This window comes from Plecotus auritus, assembly GCF_963455305.1.
Source record: "Plecotus auritus genome assembly, chromosome: 1".
Lineage (NCBI taxonomy): Eukaryota > Metazoa > Chordata > Mammalia > Chiroptera > Vespertilionidae > Plecotus > Plecotus auritus.
This window is the reverse complement of record NC_137770.1, coordinates 107783479-107810674: the sequence shown is the minus strand read 5'-3', so window position 1 is coordinate 107810674 and position 27196 is coordinate 107783479. Positions and strand designations below refer to the sequence as shown.

General features: G+C 37.7%; 1 protein-coding gene across 1 annotated transcript in view; it reads left to right on the top strand.

The window, feature by feature from the left end:
* Positions 1-20955, top strand: part of KIF5B (kinesin family member 5B) — a 91525-nt gene extending 70570 nt beyond the window's left edge. Inside the window, exons 16-26 of the mRNA XM_080686169.1 lie at positions 3844-4032; positions 4649-4766; positions 5292-5353; positions 5450-5559; positions 6386-6487; positions 8561-8621; positions 8738-8809; positions 8978-9082; positions 12714-12930; positions 14022-14175; positions 17599-20955. Of these exons, the coding sequence (XP_080542295.1) occupies positions 3844-4032; positions 4649-4766; positions 5292-5353; positions 5450-5559; positions 6386-6487; positions 8561-8621; positions 8738-8809; positions 8978-9082; positions 12714-12930; positions 14022-14155 (1170 nt within the window). The 3' untranslated portion in view covers positions 14156-14175; positions 17599-20955. The remainder of the gene's footprint in view (positions 1-3843; positions 4033-4648; positions 4767-5291; positions 5354-5449; positions 5560-6385; positions 6488-8560; positions 8622-8737; positions 8810-8977; positions 9083-12713; positions 12931-14021; positions 14176-17598) is intronic.
* Positions 20956-27196: the final 6241 nt, after the last annotated feature.

Sequence of the window (27196 nt, the reverse complement as noted above, 5' to 3'; positions counted from 1 at the left end):
AGTTCCTGTTACTTCACATCTTCACTAGTACTTGATGCCATTACTTTTTGGTTTTGAGCCATTCTAATAGATGTCTAGTGGCATCTCATTGTTGCTTTAATTTGCATTTGGGTTGCATATATTTCTCCCAGTCTGTGGCTTATTTTTTTATTCTTCTCATAACAGTGTCTTTTACAAAGCAGAAATTTTAACAAAGTCCAACATACCAATTTTTTCTTTCACGGATTATGTTTCTGATATTTCTAAAAACTCATCTCCAAATTCAAGGTCACCTAGATTTTCTCCTGTGTTACCTTCTAGAAGTTTTTTTTAGTTTTGCATTTACATTTATGTCTATTACCTATTTGGAATTAAATTTCCTGAAAGGTATGTCTGTCAGAACTCATTGTTTTACATGGGGATGACCACTTGCTCCAGCAGATTTATTGCAAAGACTATTCTTTCTCGATTGAATTGCCTTTGCCCCTTTTGTCAGAGATCAGCTGACTGTCTCTGTGTGCATCTATTCCTGGACTCTATACTGTTCCAGAGATCTATTTATTCTTTTACTGATATCACATCATTTTGATTACTGTAGCTTTATGGTAATTCTTGTAGTTGGGTAGCATTAGTCCTCCAACATTGCTCTTTTTTTTAATATATCGTTGGCTGTTTAGGGTCTTTTGCCTTTCCAGGTAATCTTTAGAATCTATTTGTTGATATCCACAAAATAACTTGCTGGGATTTTGATTGAGGGTATATTAAATACACAGATGAACTTGGGAAGAACTGATATTTTACCAGTATTGTCTTCCTGTCCATGAATGTGGAATATCCCTATCTACTTAGTTCTTTGATTTCTTTCATCAGTGTTTTATAGTTTCCTCATAAAGATCTTACACATATTATATTACATTTATACCTAAGTGTTTCTTTTTTCTTTTTGCCACTAATGTAAATGGCACTGTGTTTTTTCATTTCAAATTTTTGTTTTTTATTGCTGGTAAAAAGGAAAGGAAAGTGATTGACTTTTGTATGTTAACCTTGTATCCTGTGATGTTACCATAATGGCTTATTAGTGCCTGGAATTTCTTTCTTTTTTTTTTTAACTTAGTAAATCTTTATTGTTCAGATTATTACAATTGTTCCTCTTTTTTTCCCCCCATAGCTCCCCTCCACCTGGTTCCCACCTCTCCCTCTGCCCTTACCTCCCCCAAACTGTCCTCATCCATAGGTGTACGATTTTTGTCCAGTCTCTTCCCGCACCTCCCACACCCCTTTCCCTCCAAGAATTGTCAGTCCACTCACTTTCTATGCCCCTGATTCTATTATATTCACCAGTTTATTCTGTTCATCAGATTTCTTATTCACTTGATTTTTAGATTCACTTGTTGATAGATATGTATTTGTTGTTCATAATTTTTATCTTTACCTTTTTCTTCTTCTTCCTCTTTTTAAAGAATACCCTTCAGCATTTCATATAATACTGGTTTGGCGGTGATGAACTCCTTTAGCTTTTTCTTATCTGTGAAGCTCTTTATCTGACCTTCAATTCTGAATGATAGCTTTGCTGGTTAGAGTATCTTGGTTTTAGGTTCTTGCTATTCATCACTTTGAATATTTCTTGCCACTCCCTTCTGGCCTGCATAGTTTCTGTTGAGAAATCAGCTGACAATTGTATGAGTGCTCCCTTGTAGGTAACTAACTGTTTTTCTCTTGCTGCTTTTAATATTCTCTCTTTGTCTTTTGCTCTTGGCATTTTAATTATGATGTGTCTTGGTGTGGTCCTCTTTGGAACCCTTTTTTTGGGGTTCTCTACGCTTCCTGGACTTGTAAGTCTATTTTTTTCACCAGGTGAGGGAAGTTTTCTGTCATTATTTCTTCAAATAGGTTTTCAGTATCTTGCTCTCTCTCTTCTGGCACCCCCATAATTCGGATGTTGGTATGCTTGAAGTTGTCCCAGAGGCTTCTTACACTATCTTCAAATTTTTGGATTCTTTCTTTTTGCTTTTCCAGCTGAGTGTTTTTTGCTTCTTTGTATTTCAACTCTTTGACTTGATTCTTGCAGTCCTCTAGTCTGCTGTTAGGTCTCTGTATAGTATTTTTTATTTCAGTCAGTGTATGTTTAATTTCTAGTTGGTCCTTTTTCATATCCTCGAGGGTCTCGCTAAATTTATCGGCCTTTTCTAGGAAATTCTTGAAAAACCTCATAACTGTGGTTTTGAATTCTATATCCAATCGTTTGTTTTCCTCCATTTCTTTCATTTGTGATCTGTTTCTTTGTCTCCGCATTTTCGCTGCTTCCCTGAGTTGGTAGAGTAGCTTTTTGTGGTAGGCACAGTGGCTCAGCCTCCGCAGTTACCTGAGGTGGACACTCTTGGTGCACCCCTTTGTGGGCTGTGTGCTCAGCCTTGTTGTAGTTAAGTCTTGATTGTTGTTGGTATCACTGGGAGGAATTGACCTCCAGGCCAATTGGCTGTGAGGATCAGCTGTGTCTATACTGGGAACACTTCTGTGCTGGAGACACTCTTATGAGATAAGACTTGCAAAATTGCAAAAGCCCCTGTGCTCAGCTTGGATGGGGCGGAGTTTCAGGGTGGAGCAGACAGCCTTGGTTTCCCTTTAGCCCTGCCCTATGAGGCCCCTGGGTCTCAGTGACCCTTGGTAATCGCTGCAAGCACCTCTGAGAGAAAGCCGCCCTCGAGTTTCGCCCGCTGCCAGACAGTCCAGTTTCTCCCTGAATGAGTCTGGGTCCCCAGAGTCTCGCCCAGAACTGGCGTTCAGCGCATTTGCGAGCTTATGTCTCCCTCCCGCTTTAGAAAGCCAGCCGCGTACTTAGCCTCCCGTGCATTCAGCAGTCAGTCCTCTCTGCGCGCGCCCCTCCAGACCTCTGCCTTCTGCAGCTCCCGAGTCTCAGTGTGCTTTCTCTTTTCCTGACAGTCCAGATTCCCCCCCGAGTGAGTCTGGTTTCCCAGCATCTTGCCCGGGACTGGAGTTCAATGCAGTCGGGAGCTTCCTTCTCCCTCCTGCTTTAGAAAGCCAGCCATGCACTCAGCCGCCCGTGCACACAACCACCCGTCCTCTCCGCGGGCGAGGCTCCGTACCTCAGCCTTTTGCAGCTCCTCTGAGTCTCAATGTGCTTTCCTCTTTTCTTCTAGTTGTAGAATTTCCACTCAGCCAGCTTTCCTGTGGTTCTGGATGGTGTCCGTTTTGTCTTTTAGTTGTAGTTTTGATATTGTGGGAGGCAGCAGTTTAGGTGTTTACCTCTGCCGCCATCTTGGTTTCTCCCAGGAGTTTCTTTTATAATTATGTCATCTGTGAACAAACATAGTTTTATTTGTTCCTTCTCAAGCTCCACTTAATTTTGACCCTAAATATTGTACTGAAATTTTATAATGAAAGTATAGAATGTACAGTGACTACAGTTCCTCTTTGGTGAACTTCAAAGTCATTTCTATGACACTTAAACATCCTTATCAAGTTTTAAACTGGGAGTTACATGTGATTAACAATAAATTTACTGAAAAGAGCCTGTGAAGAGGAAATCCAAATATTGAAAGAGGTAGAATTGATCAGTGGTTTTTTGGTATGTTTGTTAGGTGTGAGTTTCTTTTTTCCATGTAGACATATATTAGCATTAAATTTAGAAAGGAAGGAAGGAAGGCAAAAATTAAGCTCTATTTTATTTGCCCTTTATTAAAAACAAATACATTTCATAAAAGAAAAAAACTCCAGACTTCCTACGTATATTGAGTAATGTTAAAATATAGTTAATTTTGTTTTAAGATTTTTAGAGTCTAATTTGGTAATCACACTGGATATTTTTTTTATTTTTATTTTTTTTATTTCACTGTTTTCTCATAGCAGCCTGAGGGAACTGGCATGATAGATGAAGAGTTCACTGTTGCAAGGCTCTACATTAGCAAAATGAAGTCAGAAGTAAAAACAATGGTAAAACGCTGCAAACAGTTAGAAAGCACACAAACTGAGAGTAACCAAAAAATGGAAGAAAATGAAAAGGAGTTAGCAGCATGCCAGCTTCGTATCTCTCAAGTATGTATTAACAAAAAAAGTTTCTCTTTTTTAATAACCACATATAAGTTTTATTTACTATAAAAATTTTAAGAATAACAACTTACATAGGTTATTTTGAGTAATAAAATAGGTTAATTTTATCAGTTTTTCCTAGTCTAGCTGTATTAATAATAACATGAATGATTTGACTGGGTTGTATTTGCTAACATGAATATGTTAAGTATATAGATTTACTAGAAAGATGTGACTGTTGAAGAATCTAGAGGAATTCTGGGGTGGACAAAACTGCAGGGCCAGTTTTTTACTTTTCCAGTTGAATGAATGAGGCCAGTCACTAAGAATAGGAATTGTATGTAATATTGAGGGAAGAAGGTAATATCATATGGAGAAAACAATATCTTTTTTTTTCAGTCTTTAGTGCCTTTGCTTACAAGTGTTTTAAGCTATACAAATGACCATTTTATTGATTAAATTCTTTTTCATTGTAAAACTGTCTCCTGAACATTTTAGGTTTGTATCTTTAAGTGTATTATATATTAATACATCGATAAAACTTGCTTATTTTCAAATATTCTTAGCAAAAAAGTGTACGTGAGAATTTTTCCACTTCATATCATTACATTTTTCCCAAAAGCATGAAGCCAAAATTAAATCATTGACTGAATACCTTCAAAATGTGGAACAAAAGAAAAGACTGTTGGAGGAATCTGTTGATTCCCTCAGTGAAGAACTAGTCCAGCTTCGAGCACAAGGTATTAACTTCTCATTATTTGAGTTATATCTATATTAATTTATCCTTTAGTGTAATTGTAAATTTATATTTGCACTGATAATGAATAGTAGGAATCTGGATAACTTGAAATAGAGAACAAATAATATGTTTTAATATTGCTTTGATACATTTTTGAAGTTGTGTTTGAATATGGAAGTAGCCAATCTGGGAATTTCCCACTAAGTTACGAGGCCACACATATATATGAAGTTTATACACACACACATATCTTAACATAGGAACTTACAAAGCTGTCTCGTTTCCCTACCATGCCTTAACCCATTTGTTCTGGGATTAGGTAAAGAAAATAAAGGTAACCATAATATCAACACAAAGGATCTAAGTCAATATGTTGAGCTTAGCAAGATTTACTGTGTGGCATTTGGATAGGTTAAAGTCAAGAACTGCTAAGGAACATATCCCTCGTAAAAGCCATTTTCTCCTTGGTTTATCTGAAGAACTTTAAGGCTTATTTCCTCTTTGTTTTCTCTCCCTGTCCTAACAGAAAAAATGCATGAAATGGAAAAAGAGCACTTAAATAAGGTTCAGACTGCAAATGAAGTTAAGGCAAGTTTTATGTAATTGGATTCTAATGGCTTTAATCCATCAATATTTATCTTCATTAGTCTGATTTAAATATCCTTTCCCCCGAAATAATTTTAGCAAGCTGTTGAACAGCAGATCCAAAGCCACAGAGAAACTCATCAGAAACAAATTAGTAGTTTGAGAGATGAAGTTGAGGCAAAAGAAAAACTTATTACTGATCTTCAAGAGTAAGTATATTTTTCTTTCCTCTAAATACTAAATATTAAAAACTAACTCAGAAAGATTGACTCTTTAGGTAAAAGGAAATAATTGGTTACTGGTAGATAATATGTTCTTATTAGATACCTGCATTTTTTTCATTGAAATTGTAATTTTTGACTTGGCAATAAATTTGTTCATTTATAACTTCTAAGTTCCTGGTGAAAATATTTTTGATGTAACTGTTCAGTAAAAAGAAAAAAAATTTTTAACCATTATTGCAAATAGAAACCACAGTCTCCTTCAAATCATTTCATTCCTTTTAAAAAATATTCTTAACTGAGAAAACTATATTGGAAATTGTGGGCTTTAAATTTTTTGAAAAATAGAAGTTTTCTTCTTCATTTATCAAAAAGATGTTTTTCCCACTTTTGTAGCCATATGCATATAATACAGAATTTATAGAAATTGGAGGTTTGTACTTATATCATGATTTGAGTAGGAGGAACCAAAGGAGCATAAGAAAGAATGAAGACTAAGTTTGAGACATGTGTCTTACTGTTAATACTTAATGGATTTAGGGACAAGGATTTGGGGAAATGAAGGAAATAGAAGACTAAAATCATGTTTTTAAACCAAAATATGAAAAACATTAGTATTGCTGAATGTAGCCAGGTCCTCTTAAACTCCACCTACGGGGGCGGGGCGGGGGGGGGGGGGCGCCACAGGAGGCATTGGTTGTTTGACTAGTGAGATTATAGAATTTAAGAGTTTGAAAGTCTTAATGACAACAACATTCAGAAAATGATGGTGTTGATTGACGTTGTAGGGGTTTTTTTTCCTTGCTTTTGTCAGCCAAAACCAGAAAATGATGTTAGAACAGGAACGTCTGAGAGTAGAACATGAGAAGTTGAAAGCTACAGATCAGGAAAAGAGCAGAAAACTACATGAACTTACGTGAGTTAATGTTTTAATTCAAGTTTTAAATTTAAAACTAAGGGATTGTGGGTATTACTATCAGATATATTTAGTGGGTACATTTTTTCATTTTGTGTTTTTCTTCATTGGTTTAATGTATACCTAAAAACTTGCAGTGTATCCTTGTACTTAAGTAAAAGCAAGGTCTTGTAGTTCAGTGATGATCAAGATTTCTGATTCCTATTTATCAACCTGCTTACTGTTTCTGTGCCACCATTTTACTTCAAGATCTATCATAAAAACTGAATTTTTATCAGAACTGATCCTATATAATAAAAGACTAACATGCAAATTAACTGAATGGTGGAACAACCAACAGAATGACCAGTCACTGTGATGCGCACTGACCACCAGGGGGCAAACGCTCAATGCAGGAGCTGCGCCCAGGCCAGCTAAGGCAGGTGCCCCCCGATTGCCCCACCAGTCGCCCCACAGAGGGAGGTGACTGGCAGAGGTGGCAGGGGGTGGGGCCGGCAAGCAGGTGGTGCCAGGCTGGCCAAGGCAGGTGCCAGTGGAGGCCCCCTGATCACCCTGGAGAGGGAGGGGACCGGCTGTGTCAGCAGGGGGCGGGGCCAGCAAGCAAGTGGGCGGCACCAGGCCAGCCAAGACATGTGCCAGCAGGGTTCCCTCCCCCCACCCCCATCGCCCTGCTGGTCGCCCCACAGATGGGCCCTGATCACCAGCCAGGCCTAGGCCCGAATTTCATGCACCAGGCCTCTAGTCTTGCATAAAAGGACATTATTATTTTAGCCTTGCCTCTTGAACAGAGGTTTTTTTACCAGTTGCTTTTTCTAATTTACTAAGAGTATATTTAGCCCTAACCAGTTTGGCTCAGTGGATAGAGCATCGGCCTGTGGACTCAAGGGTCCCATGTTCGATTCCAGTCAAGGGCATGTACCTTGGTTGTGGGCACATCTCCAGTAGGGGGTGTGCAGGAGGCAGCTGATTGATGTTTCTCTCTCATCGATGTTTCTAACTCTCTCTCCCTCTCCCTTCCTCTCTGTAAAAAATCAATAAAATGTGTTTTTTAAAAAAAGAGTATATTTAGTCAATGCTCAGTTTTCTACAATCTGAGCAGACAGAAAACTCAGGATTATAATTTTTCACATGCCTTGAATTTTTAAGAGATAACTTATAAATGAATTACTATTGTTAAAAAGGTAACAAGGTAATACCATCTCAGAGTTGATTTTATAAATAGTCTGCTGAAACTTATCCATAATTTATTGAGAATAATTTTAAATAAAATATGTAGAATATTTTAATTTCAATAATTTATTTAAATTTTTTATTTATTGATATTAGAGAAAAACATCAGTTTGCTGTTCCACTTATTTATGCATTCATTGGTTGCTTCTTGTGTATGTGCCCTGACCAGGGATCATACCCACAACCTTGGCCTATTGGGACAAGCTCTCACCAACTAAGCTAGGGTTTCAGTAATTTATAATCTCCATAATTACCAATTAATCAGAATATCTTGAATAAAAGCAGTGTGCTATATGTGACATATTCTATAATATAAAAAGAGCCACTCCTTATTCTTTGGATTCTGCCACATTTTATTTTATCTCTTCCATTGCTATATAGGAGAGTTTTCTTCTAATAATGGATTTAGAAGGATTTATAAAACATTATAAAAATTTCTTTGAAAGACACATGAGTAAACTTTTAAAAATGAGTGTCTTTCATTTATTTGAATTTAAGAATTTCTTTCAGATAAATATTTGCATCAAGTCTTGTGCTAAATAAAACTAGAATTTTAGCCCTGACCGGTTTGGCTCAGTGGATAGAGCGTCGGCCTGCGGACTCAAGGGTCCTGGGTTCGATTCCGGTCAAGGGCATGTGCCTTGGTTGCGGGCACATCCCCAGTGGGGGGTGTGCAGGAGGCAGCTGGTCGATGTTTCTCTCTCATCGATGTTTCTAGCTCTCTATCCCTCTCCTTTCCTCTCTGTAAAAAATCAATAAAATATATTTAAAAAAAAAAAAAAAAAAAACTAGAATTTTATGGACTCAAAGGTGAAAATATATCTATATTCTTCCTCTGTCTAGGATTATGCAAGATAGACGAGAACAGGCAAGACAAGACTTAAAGGGTTTGGAAGAGACAGTGGTAAGAAAAACTTGAAAATAAATAGGATTGGGGAATGTTTAATGGGGTTTTTTTCCCCTTTGGTTATATTAAATTTGAAGTCTGAACTCCAAAAATACTGCTGTTCTTAATTCAAGGCAAAAGAACTTCAGACTTTACACAACCTGCGGAAGCTCTTTGTTCAGGATCTAGCCACCAGAGTTAAAAAGGTAATAAGACTATACTGAGGTGTGGGCATTTGAATAAATGGTGTCTATAGTGTGTAATTCTTTGCATGCATAACTAACACATTTTATGTTGTCATAACAATTTTTATTTAGTTAAGATTAGGTTTTTTTAAAATTTGTTCATAGTATTAATCAACCTTCTTTTCTTAGAGTGCAGAGATCGATTCTGATGACACTGGAGGCAGTGCTGCTCAGAAACAAAAAATCTCTTTTCTTGAAAATAATCTTGAACAACTCACTAAAGTCCATAAACAGGTAAAATATATATATATATATTTTGTGATTGTTGCAAGAATTGAAAAATTGAGAAGTGGCAATTTTTTCATTGTTCATACTCGGAACCATTCCATTATCGCTAACAATTTGTAGGGAAGTTAATATTTTTAAGAACCTTTTATCAAAAGTCCAATGAAAACCTTTTTGGGATTTTAAATCTGTCAGTTTTCTTAATCTAATCAAGGTAATTAAAATACCTCTGGTAGATAAGTCTTTGCAGCTGAAATACAAATTTTTTTGGTTCTTTTACATTTAATGCCCCAAGTTCATGAGGCAGTTGTTTTCTTAACATATTTTTATTAATGTCAAAGAGGAAGGGAGAGGAAGAGAGAGAAACACCAATGATGACAGGGAGTCATTGATTGTCTGCCTCCTGCATCCCCCACACAGAGATAGAGCCCGCACCCCTGACGTGCTCTGACCAGGAATTGAACCGTTATCTCCTGGTTCACAGGTCGATGCTCAACCACTGAGCCATGCCAGCCAGGCCAGTTCATATTTTTTCAAAAGTAATGCTTACTATTTCTTATTTTTTATTATAGTTTGATACACGATTTATTTACTTAAATTATTTCTTAGCACACTGAATTGTATATCTTTGCTATTGTAAACTTGATGTTTGCACTAGAGTAAGGTTACAGAAATTTTAGCCTTTTTTGCTTTCAAAAATATTAATAAGGGCTTGCTAAATTGATGTGTATTTGTGGGTCTAAAATGATACTCATTTCCATCAGATGAATATATGTCCTAACTTATTGTCATTGCCTAGTAGGAGGAAAGAACAATTCACTCACACCCTAATTTAAGTGAAATTAAATCTTTGTGAGAAATATATGTGTGTGATATATACGAATATATGAATTTCTTGCTTGTTGCTAAGCTACTTGGAAAACCTTAAAATTAAATTTCTAAAAAAAATTCTTTTCTGAAGAGAAGTTATGAACAGCATATTTTCTTTCTTTTTTTTTAAAGCCTTATTTTTGAGAGTATTACAGGTGTTCCTCTTCCCCCCCGCACCCCCTCCCCCCATTGCCCTTCTCCACCTGGTTCCCACCCAATCCCAGGTCTTTGCAATCCTATTGTCTGTGTCCATAGGTAATGCATATATGCATATGAGATCTTTGTTTAATCTCTTCCCACCCCCCTCACCCCTATTCCCTCTGAGAATTGTCAGTCTGTTTCATTTCCATGCCTCTGATTCTATTTTATTCACCATTTTATTCTGTTCATTAGGTTTCTTATTTATTTTTATTTTTAGATTCAATTGTTGATAGGTATGTATTTATTGCCATTTTATTGTTCATGTTTTTTTATCTTTTTCTTTTTCTTCTTAAAGAATACCCTTCAACATTTCATATAATACTGGTTTGGTGGTGGTGATAAACTCTTTTAGCTTTTTCTTGTCAGTGAAGCTCTTTATCTGACCTTCAGTTCTAAATGATAGCTTTGCTGGGTAGAGTAATCTTGGTCCTTGCTTTTCATCACTTAGAATATTTCTTGACACTCCCTTCTGGCCTGCATAGTTTCTGTTGAGAAATCAGCTGACAGTTGTATGGGCACTCCCTTATAGGTAACTAACTGCTTTTCTCTTGCTTCTTTTAAGATTCTCTCTTTGTCTTTAGCCCTTGGCATTTTAATTGTGATGTGTCTTGGTGTGGTCCTCTTTGGGTTCCCCTTGTTTGGGACTCTCTTTGCTTCCTGGACTTGTAAGTCTATTTCTTTCACCAGGTAGGGGAAGTTTTCTGTCATTATTTCTTCAAATAGGTTTTCATTATATTGATCGCTCTCTTCTCCTTGTGGCATCCCCATAATTTGATATGCTTGAAGTTGTCCCAGAGGCTCCTTACACTATCTTCATATTTTTGGATTTTTTTCTTTTTTCCTCTTCTGATTAGGTGTTCTTTGCTTCCTCATATTCCAAATTGTTGATTTGATACTTGGAATCCTCTGCTCTACTGTTGAATCCCTGAAATTATTCTTTATTTCATTTAGTGTATGCTTAATTTCTGACTGGTCCTTTTCCATGTTTTTCGCATTCTCACTAAGATCCTTGAAAGTCTCACTAAGTCCCTGGAAGGTCTCACGAAGATCCTTGAGTAACTTTATAACCATGATTTTGAACTCTGTGTCCAATAATTTGCTTTCTTACATTTCTTTCATTTGTGACATGATTCTTTGTCTCCTTATTTTGGCTATTTCCCTGTGTTTGTTTCTATATATTGGGTAGAGCAGCTATGTCTCCTGGAGTTGGTAGAGTGGCCTTGTGTAGTAGGTGTCCCATAGTACCCAGCTGGTCACTCTAGGAGCACTTCTGTGTGGACTGTATGCACAGTCTTGTAGTTGAGTGCTGTTGATGTCACTGGGAGGAATTGACCTCCAGACCAATTGGCTGTGAGGATCAGCTGCAACTACAGTGGGAGAGCTGCTGTGCAGGAAACACCCCTATGGAGCAGGACTTGCATCAGTAGGGCTATGGTGCTCACTGAGTCTGCCCCTTGAGTGTGTCACTTATGGATGTATAGAGTATGGTCTGAAGCTGTCCACTGGGTGCACTGGCTCTAAGGCCTCCAGGGAGGTGCAAAGTCACCCACTGCCCGGTGCCACCTGGCAGAAACTACAGAGAGATCTGCAGATGTTTGCTATTTGTATTGGGCTTGGAAGTGCCCAGGCGAGGCCCAGCTGTGAAGCAAGGTAGACTGGTGCTGGTGCCAGGTCTTGGGCCTTTTATTGATAGGTTTGGGGCACAATGGTACCAGCTGCAGCTTGTTTGAGAGATTTTAGCAAAGTCTGAAGCCTGAGCCAGGACAGGCCATTCATATGGAAAAGCTGCTGCAAACAGTTTGGGTGGGCTGCAAATTGTACAGGTTGGGGTCAGAATCATAGGGTGGAGCAAACAGTGTGCTCTAGGTTGATGGGGACTCAGATATGTTTGCCAGTCAGCCCTGGGACAGGGTAGGTTTCACCATAGGAACAGTTACCTCTATCTGGTAGAAAGCTGTCTGATAGAAAGCTGGCCCCAAGTTCCTGTCCCAGTGCCGGACAATCCAGTTCTACCCCATATTTGTCTAGGTCTCCCAATGCCCTCTGGCGCCGTAGCTCAGAGAAAGCAAGTCCAAGTATGTTCCTCTTGGGCCCTTTAAGAGGGACACATGGGTCTCTGGCAGCCTGCATGTCCCTCAACCACAATCCCCATTGGTTTTTACAACCTGAAGTTATGGGGACTTCTCTTCCCATCTCTGGGACCTTGGACTGGGGTCTGGTGTGGGGCTGGGACCCATTGCTCTTCATGGCAGTCCCAAAGGGACAATTTCCCCCTGGGTTAAAAAAAAAAGGGGGGGGGGCACACATGGGTATCAGACCAACCCGTTCTGAGCCTGCCCCACGAGCAGTCTCAACATGCTTCTTTACTTCTGTAGTTGTAGGACTTCCATTCAATCAGCTATCAGGCGGTTCTGAATGATGGTTGTTCTGTATTTGTTATAATTTTAATGTGGTTGTGAGAGGTGGCAAGTACTGGCATTTACCTACACTGCCATCTTGTTTCTCCTGAACTGCATATTTTCTTAATCTTCTTATAGCTAGAATCCTAACCTTATTTATGTACCTTTAGTTGGTTCGTGATAATGCAGATCTTCGCTGTGAACTTCCTAAGTTGGAAAAGCGACTGAGAGCCACAGCTGAGAGAGTGAAAGCTCTGGAGTCAGCACTGAAAGAAGCCAAAGAAAATGCATCTCGTGATCGCAAACGCTATCAGCAAGAAGTAGATCGTATAAAGGAAGCAGTCAGGTCAAAGAATATGGCCAGAAGAGGGCATTCTGCACAAATTGGTTAGTAGAACACATAAAAACCTTATGTGTTGTAGTGTGGTATTTGTCTGTTTTTATTTTATAACTTTCCAAAGAGTGGCATTGTTAGGAAAGCAGCACAGAGTTGAGTAATAATCACATTAAGAGAACAAGAAGATAAATAAGAACTAGACACACATGCAAGAATGGTCAGGGGTAGGAAATAAACTATAGAGCAATGTTATTAAAGCAAAAAGAATGGCAAAAAAGTAAGTTGTGCTCCCCTAAAACCGACCCTAAATGCCTAGCCTTTGAAACGCCTTAAAATGCAGGTTCCAGGGTATGCTATCCTTCCTGAAAACTGTAGAGAAGAACCTCATATCCAGGGTGACCTTCCCCCTCCCCCTCTCCTTCCCCAAAGACATGCATCTCCTAAACTCTAAGGGACCCCATGAGGCTTACAAACAGGACAGCAATAGGCAGTTTGTCCCAGGCAAACTCCCTGAACCTGTCCCCAAAGGCCCCCTTTCCTCTGGCTTCTTAGTGAGCCAAAGCGGCCCATCCTGGGCTCATATCTTCACCTAGTTCTTCTGTTATCCTAGGCCCGTGGTCGGCAAAGTGCGGCTCGCGAGCCACATGCAGCTCTTTGGCCCCTTGAGTGTGGCTCTTCCACAAAACACCACGGCCTGGGCGAGTCTATTTTGAAGAAATGGCATTAGAAGAAGTTTAAGTTTAAAAAATTTGGCTCTCAAAAGAAATTTCAATCGTTGTACTGTTGATATTTGGCTCTGTTGACTAATGAGTTTGCCGACCACTGTCCTAGGCCCTTCCTTGTTTCAGTGTCCCTAGCTTTAATAAACATACTCTAAAATTAAAAGAAAAGTCATTAGCACTATTTCATGCTTTAGAATAACCATTGATGTAGGAATAAAGTGTTAAAGAGGCTAAGGATTGTGTAGGTCTTGGAGAAAAAGATGTAACTGAAAAGTGAGAGAGAGGAATTTAATGAGAGAAAAAAAGACAGAAAAACAAAACACAAGAATTTGTGGTAAGTAAAGAGAAGAGACCTAAAAAATAGTTACAGGCATGTTTTAAGACTTAATTCTAAAGCCAGTTTTTGGTTTTTATATTAGCTAAACCTATTCGTCCTGGGCAACATCCAGCAGCTTCTCCTACTCATCCAAGTGCAATTCGTGGAGGAGGTGCATTTACTCAGAACAGCCAGCCTGTGGTGGTAGTACGAGGTGGAGGAGGCAAACAAGTATAAGCATTATACATTACCTACAGGTTTGTAATTTATATCTGGCTTTTGAATTATAACTATAAATGGAAATGTTCTAACATTGATTGTTAACCATTTTTTTTAGATTCTCACGATTTATTTATTTTTATATATTTTATTAATTTTGAGAGAACTAGAGGAAGGAGGGAAACATTGATGTGAGCATAAAACAACGATAGGCTGCCTTCTGCACGTGCTCATCTCCACCACACACACGCACACGCACACGCACACGCACACGCACACACCCTGAGACCAAGCCCACAACCCAGGCATGTGCCCTGATGGGGAATTAAATCACAGCCTCCTGGTTCATAGGTTGACACTCAATTACTGAGCCATGCCAGCTGGGCCAAATTTGGATCACTTAAAAAAGATACTGCTATTAACTCTTTTCTTTTACTGGACATGTAATTTAGGTGTTAATTTTTTCCATTCTTGAAATTTTTATATATGAAATTCGAAGTATGATTATCTTTTTTACACCCCCTCATCTTTTAGATTATTTTCAGAAGATTCCCAAAAGTGGAATTGTAAAAAAATGTGAACATTTTTAAGGCTCTTGAAAGATTACACCACGTTGCATATTAGCCAAGGATACTGTCCATTTTGTTGCTTCTTTACAGGATTGAGTATTAATAATTTTTAAGCTTCTGATGTGATAAACCAACAAGCATTTCATTGGTTGATTAATGAAGTTGGATTTTTTCCCCACATATATTTTCTTTCTTATGAGTTATTTCTGTGTCATTTTCCATTTACCTATTGCAGTGGTCAGTAAACTGCGGCTCGCGAGCCACATGCGGCTCTTTGGCCCCTTGAGTGTGGCTCTTCCACAAAATACCATGGCCTGGGCAAGTCTATTTGAAGAAGTGGCGTTAGAAGAAGTTTAAGTTTAAAAAATTTGGCTCTCAAAAGAAATTTCAATCGTTGTACTGTTGATATTTGGGTCTGTTGACTAGTGAGTTTGCCGACCACTGACATATTGAAAGTGATTTTTCAAACAGATGTGGGAGTTCTTACCCTTATTTGTTTTTAACTATGTAAGTAATACTTGTTACTTGTAGGGGATTAAAGACTATTACAAAGTAGAAAGATAAATATCTCTAGAGATACCACCCAGTACATTGTGTTTATCTTTCTAGAGCTTTATTTCATAAGTTTTAAATTAAAAGGTTTAAATTATTGATAAATATTTAATAACATACTATTCCTAGTCTATATATGCTACTTTGTAACCTTCTTCTTTATCTTTGTAATATATTCTGAACATTTTTTTCTACAACTTGATTAGTTAATAGCTGCTTGATATTTCATCATATGGCAGGAACTCAGATTTTAATTATTTAGGAAATCCTGGATGTGTAGGTGTTTTGGAAACTACAAGTACTAGATAATTATTAGGCTTAACTTGTTTCTGATGAATATTAGAATCTCTGTTTTAATCTTTCTGTTTTTACTTTCACAGTTTGTATAACATTGGTTCTAAATTTGAATGGAGAATTAAGCAATATTTTGGAGAATGCACCATTACAATTTAATATAATTTTTTTGTCCACACCGTATAGGATTTCTAAGATAGTGAAAAGAGCTCGAATGTTGAAGTTCTGAGTTTGAATCCTGACTTTTCAATTTTCATGAACTTCGTTACTTTTTAAATAATTTTTCTCATTTTGACTCCTTTTAAAATTTGTTAGCATAAAAGTAAATTATGTATTCATGACCTGTTTAATATATCTTTAAAACATAACATTTTTCTTAGCCACAATATTACCACCAAAATATTGTTAATCAACTAGCAACTAAAAATATTTTAATATTATCTAATACCAATCTAAATTCAGATACCTCAATTTTTTAAAATTCTCTAGACAAACCAGTGATTTTCAACCTTTTTCATCCCATGGCACACATTAAACTAATTACTAAAATTCTTTGGCAGACCAAAGAATCTATTTTTTGCCAATCTGATGAAAAAAAATATTATTTTTATTCATTCACACCAGACGGCTATTGCTGTTTTGGCTATTGTCATTTATTAATTTGACAATATAAGGGAAAAGAGATCAGTGCCCCTGACTAAAGAGTGATTGCATGTTTTAAAAATTCTTGCTGTGCTGGAGGCACCTGATCGATGTTTATCTCTCATCAATGTTTCTACGTCTCTTCCTGCCTCCCTAAAAATCAATAAAAACATGTTTTATAAAACACAAGAGTTAAGTTCATATAGCATCTCAGCAACATTATAATGAAACAGTGTTGAAAAAAGTTATTCAGTTTCCTGATATATTTATTTTTGAGCCCCTTTATTAGTAAAATGGAAGTCATTCTTAAGAATTACACAAGTTAAAGTGTAATTACCTACAGGTACTTTTCTAGAAGTGGGAGATGGGCAAGGAGCTTTTTAAAGCACAAATATAGATGAAAGTTTATCCTTTTTTGATATTGTGCTCAGATTAAAATTCATATGTAAATTTTGAACTCATATCTCATTAGCAGAGAACATATACCATGGCCTTTGTTCAATATAGCTAGGTTTTAGCTTGAAAGTAGAGTTCTAATTAGGCAGTTTAACATACGAGTGAGATAGCTAATGTTAAGTAATTATAAAAGTATAAAATTTACAGGCTTGTCTCATTGCTGGTCCAAAAGATAGTAGTTCTTTTGTTTTTTTAACGCTTAAACCATGATTGGGGAACATATGATTTACTTAAGTGATAAATGACTGAAAATTTAAAAACTTCGTTGAGAAATTTTTTTATTATTTTAATTATCAAGAAAAAGATTTTAAAACACTGGGTTTATTTTAGGGAATGATGTCAGTGTATTAATATTACTGATACTTTTACTATCCAATTTTATAGGGCTGGTCTTCTACCTTATGTAATACTTTGAAAGTTGAGTTTTTCTTTTAAACACATAGGTAGGTAGTTTAATACAAAGATGCCTCCAGATAACAACTGATGAAATTGTTTATTTTACAGACCATATGCCTATCCTTCTACCCCTCTTTTTTTTTTTTTTTTTTTAATAGCTTCCATGTATATAACATTTCTCGTTAAAGGTCCTTAGCTTAAGAAGGTCACTGACACTGTCTACACCTTCCCATCTTTTAAAAACATGTAATTCATGCATCAGCTTATTCATAGCTCTCTTAGGAAGAATAAAAACAAATGAAGGGTGGGCCTGACCTCTTTTTAAACATTGTACTGCTCGTAAGTAGTCCTACTTATGAAGTAAATTAAAAGAGAAGAAATCAAATCATTTATTGTTTTCTCTTTTAAAAATTTTGTGGAAAGTGGTCATAGCTATTAGCCAAAGTGTTTTTAAACTGTTTGTATATTTTATCTACTTTGTTTTTTCATGATTATCTCAAACACAAGTTTTATGCAAATGAAAATATTTCTTTTGTTTTCTCCCATTTTCAGGTGCTGAGAGTAATTGAAGTATGAAGAAGACATAATATCAAGCAGAGTCTTTCAGTAACTATAAAATTTACCCCTGGGAATTGTAGAATTACAGCTATTTTAAATGTATAAATTATACCTGGCCTGTACAGCTGTTTTCTGCTCACTTTTCTTGTAACTCTGCTTCCCAACAAAACTTAGAGTACAATTTCAGCTTCTTAGGAGGGAAAAATGACAGTTTACAACTGTGGCCCTATTTATTACACAATTTGTTTTTTGTGTCTTGCATTTAGTCTTCACTGTGCCAATCTAACTATCATATAGGATTATGCTTTTTGTACTTGTTTCTTTATGTGTGGTTTTTAATCTCAAATTACCTAGCTGCTGTTGCTTTTCTTTTTTTTTTTCTTATTAAAGTGTCTTCCTTATTTTAGGGGAAAATGTAAACATATTTAGATTAAATTTTTTAAATTTTACCACTTACAACACTACATGCCCACACAATATATCAGGTCAATACTACAAATGATTTCAGAGTCAAATTTATTTGTATCTTTTCTGATGTTTGCTTCTGAAAACTACTGTTTGAGCACTGAAATCATAAAACTGTCTAAGTAGTCATTTGAGACTGAGTAAGGCTACTTAATTGTTATTTCATGAAATTCTTGTTGCTGAATTTTCTTGAATAGAAATATTTTACAATATCAAAAACGAATCTCAGTTTGAAAAAGAGTTTGGAAAAGGAATTATATTTGCCTTTTTTCCAATTCTATAATCAACATAGCTTGATGGAATGAAAATTTCCTGCTTCAGATTTTGGAGGATCCACAGAGTCTGTGGGGATCGGCTATGGCCCAACACCCTGAGGCCACAGACAAGTGTACGTGGCCCCACTGTTGCAGCCCAATGCCCCAGGATGTACAAGCCTGATGCTACCCAGCAAACCTGAACCTGTGCTCCTGACAACTATGCCACTGACTTGATGGGGCGCACCTGGCCCCACCACCATGATCTCACTCTCCTGGATGCACCAGCTGGCCATCACGACCCAGCATGCCTGACCCAGTACCCCTTGGACAACCAGCCTTACATCCTTACACCAGGCCACGCTGTCATTACCTGGCACCCCTGGAAGACCCAACCCTGCCATGACCCAATACCCCCAGTGGACCTGTCTCTGTGACCTAACGTGCCTGATCTGGTGCCCTAGAAGACTGGACCCATTAAATAGGGAGGCAAAGAAATAATCCCCAAGAAAAGGAAGAATAGACACAAAAGGAACTAAATGAAATGGAGGCAAGCAATTTATCAGATACAGAGGTCAAGGTAATAGTGATAAGGGTCCTCAAACAACTTAAAACTTCAAGCAACTTAATGAGAACTATAAGGAACTCAGTGGGAACTTCATAAGCATGAAAAAGTATGTAGAAACCATAAATAAGACCCAATTGGAAATGAACAGTGACATAGCTAAAAGGAATACCCTGGAAGGAATCAACAGATTAGAAAAAACTGAGGACCAAATAGGCAAATTAGAGACAAGGTGGAAAAAACATCCAAACAGAGTAGCAATTAGAAAATAAAAATAAAAAAGGATAATTTAAGGGAGCTTTGGGACAACATAACACTTCCAAGAGCTTTCTTATGAGACTTTGGAATTATCCTAATTCCAAAACCAAATAAAGACACTACAAAGAAAATTAGTTGGTATCCTTGATGAAAAGATGCTAAAACCCTCAATAAAATATTAGCAAATCTGATCCAGCAATATATTAAAAAGACCATACACCATGATCAAGTGAGACTTATTCCAGGGATGCAATGCTGGTACAGTATTCACAAACCCATCGATTTGCTGTCCTATATAATAAAAGCTTAATATGCAAATCAACCAAACGGCGAAACGACTGGTCGCTATGATGCGCCCTGACCACCAGGGGGCAGATGCTCAACTCAGGAGCTACCCCAGCCTGCAGGCCCCAGGCCAGCCAAGGCAGGTACCAGTGGGGGACTCCCAATCGCCCCACAGATTGGCCCTGATCACCGGCCAGGCTTAAGAACCCTACCCGTGCACAAATTATCCGCAAAGTGGGAATAAAAGGATCATACCTCAACATAATAAAGGCCATATATAACAAATCTATAGCGAACATCATACTCAATGGGCAAAAATTAAAATTATTTCCCTTAAGAACAAAAACAAGACAGTGATGTCCACTTTCACCACTCTTACTCAACATAGAACTGGCAGTCTTAGCCACAGCAATCACACAGTAAGAAGAAATTAAAAGGCATCCAAATTGGAAAGGTGGAAGTAAAACTCACAGATGATATGATATTGCTCATAGAAAACCCTAATGACTCCACCAAAAAACTCAATTTAATCAATAAATTTGGCAATGTAGGATACAAAGTTAACACCCAGAAATCCATGGCATTTCTTTATTCACCAATAATGAACTCTCAGAAAGAGAAACTAAAACAAAACAAAAAAAAACACCCTTTTACCATTGCAACAAAAAAAATTAAGGTACTTAAGAATAAATTTAACCAAGGAGGTAAAAGGCCTGTATTTGGAAAACTACAGCTTTTGAAAAAAGAGAGAGGAAGATATAAACAAGTGTAAGAATATACTGTTCATAGATTGATAGAATTGAAATGTCCATACTATCCTAAGCAGTCTATAAATTCAATGCAATCTATTAAAATATCAACAGTATATTTCACAAATCTAGAACAAGCACTCCAGGAATTTATATAGAACCCTAAATAGCCACAGCAGTCTTGAGAAAGAACAAATTTGGAGGTATCGTAATACCAGATATCAAGTTATACTACAAAGCACTGCATTCAAAAGAGCCTTCTACTGGCACAGGAATAGGCATATAGATCAATGGAAAAGAACAAAGAATTCAGAAATTAACCAAGCCTTTACACTCAAATAATACTTGACAAAGGGAGCAAGAGTATACACTGGCGTAACAAGTCTTTTCAATAAATCATGCTGGTAAAATTGGACAGGTACATGCAAAAAAATGAAACTAGACCACCAACTTACACTATACACAAGAATAAACTCAAAGTGCATAAAGGACTTAAATGTAAGTCGTGAAACCATAAAACTCCTAGAAGAAACCACTGGCAGCAAAACCTCAGACATCTCTCATAGCAATATGTTTGCCAATACACTAGGGCAAGGGAAACAAAGGAGAAAATAAACAAATGGGACTACATCAAAATAAAAAGCTGCTGTGCAGCAAAAGAAACCATCAAAAGAAATGAAAAGGGATCCCACTGTATGGGAGAACATATTTGCCATTGATACATCTGATAAGGGGATAATTATTAAAATATATAAGGAATTCATACAACTCATTCAAAAAAGAAAACAGTCCAATTAAAAAATGGGCCAAGGACCTAAATGGACACTTCTCCAAAGTGGCCACACAGCTGGCCAAGAGACATGAAAAAATGTACAAAGTCACTAATGAGAGAAGCAAATTAAAACTACAATGATGTACCTTCTCACACCTGCCAGAATGGCTACTGTCATTAAGTCAGTAACAAGAGCTGGTGAGAATGTGGAGAAAAAGGAATCCTGGCACACTGCTGGTGGGAATGCAGAGTGGTGCAGCCACTATTGAAAACTGTGTGCAGTTTCCTAAAGTTAAGAATGGAACTACTGTTTGACCCAGTGATTCTAGGAATATACCCTAAGAATCCCAAAGCACCAATCAGGAGGAATATGTGCACCCCTATGTTCATAGGCAGCACAATTGACAATAGCTAAGATTGGAAACAGCCCAGGTGCCAATCAGTAGACAAGTTGATAAAAAAGCTGGTACATTCACACAGTGCAAGACTATGCAGTTGTAAAAAAAAAAGATCTATATTACCGTTTGAGACAAGCATGGAGGAACCTAAGATGATTATGCTAAGTAGAAAAAGCCAGTCAGAGAAAGATAAGTACCATATAATCTCACTTATATGTGGAATTTAATGAACATAATAAACTGATGAATAAAATAGAACCAGAGGCATGGAAACATGGAACAGACTCATGATTGTCATAGGGAAAGTTGGAGGGGAGGAGATTAACACCTTGCTTCATTTCATTGAGCCTGGTAGTTAATATGAGAATTGAACAAATATTAATTTGTCCACTTAATATAGTGAAATGAATTGAGATATTATATAATTAAATAATTTTATATTGTCTACTGTATTGGCTGATTTAAGTTTATAGACTGGAAGTTTAGAAAAAAGTGGAAAAACCAGACAAATATATGGTAAGTTTACAAATATGTAGGTAATTTTTGGTCTCAAGTTCTTGAAGTACTTCTAACCTCCTACACTAATTCATACACTATAATTTATACCTTACTTAGCCTGGAAATAGTAAATTGTTTGCAAGTCACTAATAATCCTCAAATTATTTTGTTAGTTTTATCCCATAATTTTATAATTAGTACTAAATGTACCTGTTTTTGCCACCTTTTCCTCAGTTGATAAAACTAAGTCAACAGTTTATTTTAGGGAGCTATAAAAGTAATAGGGAAGGAGATTTCAATATTTGCTTCATCAATGGGGTGGTGACTCCCAACTGTTTTAGCAGAAATTTACATAGAATGGTGGGGATATAATGTTTTCAGTCAGCAGAGAAACTTGGAAAGTTCTGTGTTGGGATCTCGCTGGCAGAATTTACTTTCTGAAGAAGTTTTATACATAGATATTTGTAATAAATTTGGAGCATAGTCAGAAGACTCAGATCATAATTGGCTTATTTTTCTATTTCCTTAACTATTGTAATTTCCACTTTTATATAATTTTGATTTAAAAGGTAAATTTATTTATTTTTTTAATAGTAAAAAAATTTTGCTGTTGTAATCTGCATCCTTTAAAATGATTGTGTTCCTTTTAGGATTGATCAGAAGAAACACTCCAAAAATTGACATGAAACATTGCAGCAAGATTAAAGTAATGCAGTTAACTTTATTTTGTTTTCAAATGAAAACTTGCTTCTTAGGCAATATTCATCAATGAAGCAGAATTTTTTTCCTCTTTTGTCTGAATATGGGAATTTCATTCTTGTTAGATGTATCACGGGTATTGGAGCTGTGTAACTGAATTGTAGCTAGCATGTGGTTCAGATTATACAATGTTAGGTTTTTTAAAATATCTGAATTTTTTTATTTATAATTTCAAACTTTCACAGCAGTGTACAGAGAATTTCATAAATTTGTTTTCAGTGAACTGCTCTTTTTGCTATAGGTTATTAGACATAGTGTTTACTCTTATAAATGAAAATTTCTGATCATCTAAAACATTGACACTTAATTTGCAGTGTTTTGTTTTGTGCTCAATATATTAACGTTCCTCTAAATGGTATTGATAAATGGTTCAGGAGAGTAACTCAGTAAAGTAAAAGTAATATTTATTCATGATAAACAATTAAATTATTTGCCTAACTTAAGAAAACTACTGTGTGTAACTCAATTTGACACAAGGCAATAGAAGAGTCCGAGTTTACCTGTGGAATATATTGGTTTATTCTCAGTGTTTGAAGATACATTTGAAGATAATTAATTTGGGAAAATGCCATATAATCTTACTTTTTTTTTTTAACCTGCATGCTGTAAATGTGTTTTATGTTTAAATAAAGAGGAAAAATTTTATGAAATGTAATGACTTTTTTAAAAAACTTGATGAAGTATTAGGTTGAGTTTGGCCTTTGGTCTTGACAGAATAATGACTAATATGTCATATTTGTATATTTTGTTTCCTAATGTATTGCATATTCTTCAGACAGCAAGTACCTCTGGTGTGAAAGTGGGCTAAAAACAGATTAGTTGACATTCTACTTAGGACTTTCAATTTAATCCCAAGATAACTTCTTCAAGATTGCACAGCATGATAGCTGCTTCTCAAACTGAAAAACACAAACAGTTGAGAATGGGAAACAATACTGAAAACAAGGAGTGTGCCAGTTACCAATTTTGTCTCTCCAAATCCACTCTTCATTAATATTATAGGTTGAGTTGTATTCCTCCAAACTTCATATGTTAAAAGTCCTAAACCCCAGGACCTTTCTTAGAGTTAGGGTCTTTTCAGAGATAATCAAGTTGAAGATAATCAGGGTGGCCCTAATCCAATATGGCTCACCTCATAAAAGAGAGATTGGGACAGAGATACAGAGGGAAGATGTGAAGAGGTAAAGGTAGATCATGGTCTACAAGCCATGAAGAGAGGCCTGATTATTCCCTCACAGCCCTCAGAAGAAACCCGCCTTGCCAACACCCTGAGTTTGGACTTTAGCCTCTAGAACTGTGAGACCATAAATTTCTATTAAGTCACCCAATCTGTAGTACTTTGTTATGATAGCCCTAGCAAACTAATACAATTGACTATTATAATGAGCTGCACCCTCTAAGCATTTCTCCTTTTTTACCTCTGGCATGCTTTGTTTGCTTGGTATTACCATCCAGTTATCAATGGAGTTTGGATAGGGGTGGGCATATCCAGTGGCCCCAATGTACATAGTCACAGTGAGCTCAAAGCCCTGGCCCTGTGACGGTCTGTCTAGCCAGTAAGTGGGTTCCCAAAGTTCTGATTCCCTAGGTGGAACTGATCTTCAGTCTTGTGGAGAGGTACTTCCTGCCCCCCTGTCTTCTGGAGAGGTGTGCCACTCTTGGCCCATCTGTATACCAATGAGGTATTTTCTTCCTAGTCCCAGCTATGGTTCCCAGCTACCAGACTCAGCCTGAGAGCACCACAGAGAGACACTTAATGCTTGCCTGGGCACTGCCTCAACTCTAATCCAAGCAACCTATCAAACTTCACCACCCAGTAGCTGCAGCCACACCTTTGTCAATGAGATCTGAGTCCCAGACATAAGGTGGAGAACTCCTAAGTTTGTGCCACCCTTAAGGTCCTCTCCCTTAGCCCTAGATTACTCTAAAGTTCTCTGTACCCACTTATAGTTACTCCTTGGACCTTGACTGATACAGAGGGTAAAATGACATTTTATAATCAGAATTTTTAGAATGTCTGCTGCCCTGTTCCCTCACTTGGATATCTGAATGCTGACATCCAGGCTTATGGTCTCCAGCCAGGAAATTAGAATATTCTTCTGAGAAAACTGACAGCTGACATGGGGTAAACACAAGGAAGCAGTACAGCTTCAGAAATGCCAGTTATCATCGCATGAACAAATTGCTTCTAGTCAGCTTTTTCATGTCTCCATCTTAAATATGTGCGATCTAGCAAAGATAACCAGGCATTTGAGGAAGTCTCTAAGGTGAAAGGATCAATACAGGAAAAAAAAGAAAGTGAGACCATAATGGAAAGAGAAACGTTTTAAAGAACTGATGTCCTCAGGTGTTGAAATAGTTAAAAAGTTTCCCTCCATTAAAAATATAAAATAGGAGTATCCAAGATGGTTGAATGTACATTCCTCCCAGGACGAAACTGGAATTACAACTAAATTATAGAAAAATCAACCTGAATAACCATCTGAAGACTAGCTTGAGAGAAGCCTTGGACTTAACAGAAGAAACCACATCGAGTCTGGTAGGAAGTGTGGAGGTGCAAGAGGGCTGCCTGGGTTCACACAGGTGGCTGCTGAAGTTCCAGAGGGATATCTCGGCTGGGGAGCCCAGAGCACCAGATCCAGGAAATGTGCCCACATAACACCTGGCTGTTAAAAGCAGCAAGGTTTGTCTGCCAGGGAGATTTGGTTAGAGATGCAGGCACCCTCTTAAAGGGCCAGTGCACAAAATTTTGTTTGCAACCACTCATCCTCAGCTCCAGTGGAGGGAGGGCAGAGTGGATTAGAGCCATGGGAGGAGAGTCTAAGACTGGTGGCTCTGGGGAGAGACCTCTCAGGAAACCTCATACTGCTGAAACCATCTTTGGCAGAGCATTCCACTCCATGCACCATCAGCCTTGGCGGGGGGGGGGGGGGGGGGGGCACAATAACCCCACCTACTGGAATGCCTTTCACCCCACCCTGTGGAGCTTAAGCCCTGCTGAGGAGTACAGGTACAAGCTCTTTCAGTAATTAAGTCTAATAGGAACCTGTGGTCAGAGGCCGACTTGTAGGTGCTTGAGACTTTTGTTGACTGGCCCGTGGTGCTGGTAAAAGCTGACCGTGGTGTGCAGCTTGGACCTTTCCACATGCACCCAAGCCCAGCAGAGAGATCCAAAAGCTGCACATTGCAGATTACTCCAAACAGGTTGCCCAGGGCCAGACACAGGCAGTGTCTGATATACCTCTGCAACAGAATTGCTCCAAAAAGGCTCAGAACAAATACAAGCAGTGGCCAACTTCAGACAATATAGCAGGATCCAATAAGGTTCACAAGCAGCATATCCATAGGAAAATCCAGGCCAACACCAAACTCTGCTGAGGCTAATTTCGTTTTGTGTAATCAGCACCTGCACAGCAGCTTGCATGCTGTGTTGGTTGAGCCTCACTGTTAGCCAACCTGAGGGTCAATCCCACACATGAATGGGCCAATAGAAATCAAGACTCAATTACAACAAGAGAGCCCACATAATGTGCTCAAGAAACATTCATAAATCAGCAGTCAGGTGAGCATAATGGCTGTGCCACTGAGTCCCACAAGAACACGTACTGCATAAGGTCACTCTACCAAGACTCACTATGTAGCAGAGAGTTACATAGTTAAAAAAATAAAAGTGGTCCAACTGGTGTGCCTCAGTGCTTGAGCTTTGACCTATGAGCCAGGAGATCATAGCAGATCTGTCTAATGCATAGAAACAAACACAAAGAGGCAGCCAAAATGGGGTTACAAATAAACATGCCCTAATTGAAAGAACAAAGTATTCTCCAGAAGAAGAGCTAAATGAAATGGAGGCAAGCAATTTATCAGATATAGAGTTCTAAGTAATGATTATAAGGATGCTCAACAGAATGAAAAAGGACATAGAAGCCATATAGCAGGGCTGGTCAGAATGAAGAATGCAATATTTGAAATAAAGACTACACTGGCAGACATTGGTTGATGTGGCTCAGTGGTTGGAGCATTGGCCCATGCATTAAAAGGTCAAGGGTTCGATTCCCAGTCAGGGACACCTACCTGGGTTGCAGGTTCAATCCCCAGCCCCATTTGGGCACATGTGGGAAACAATGAATTGCTGTGTCTCTCATTGATGTTTTTTCTCTCTCTCCCCCTCCCTCCCTCCCTTCCATTCTCTTTACAAATCATTGTGAAAAATATCCTCAGGTGATGATTAACAACAACAAAAACACTGGCAGGAATAAACATAGGTAGGATGGAATCAGCGATTTGGAAGACAAAGTTGAAAAAAACACCCAATAAGACCAGAAAAAAAAAAAAGGATAGTTTAATGGACCTTTTGGACAACATGAAGCAAGACAACACCCACATCATAGGGATACCAGAAGAAGAGAAAGAGGAACCTATTTGAGAAATAATGGCTGAAAACATCCCTAACCTGGTTAAGGAAAAAGACACACATGTCCAGGAAGCATAGAGAGTTCCAAATAAGATAGACCCAAAGCAGCCCACACTAGACACATCATAATTAAAATGGCAAAGACTAAATGGAAAGAATCTTAAAAGCCCCAAGAGAA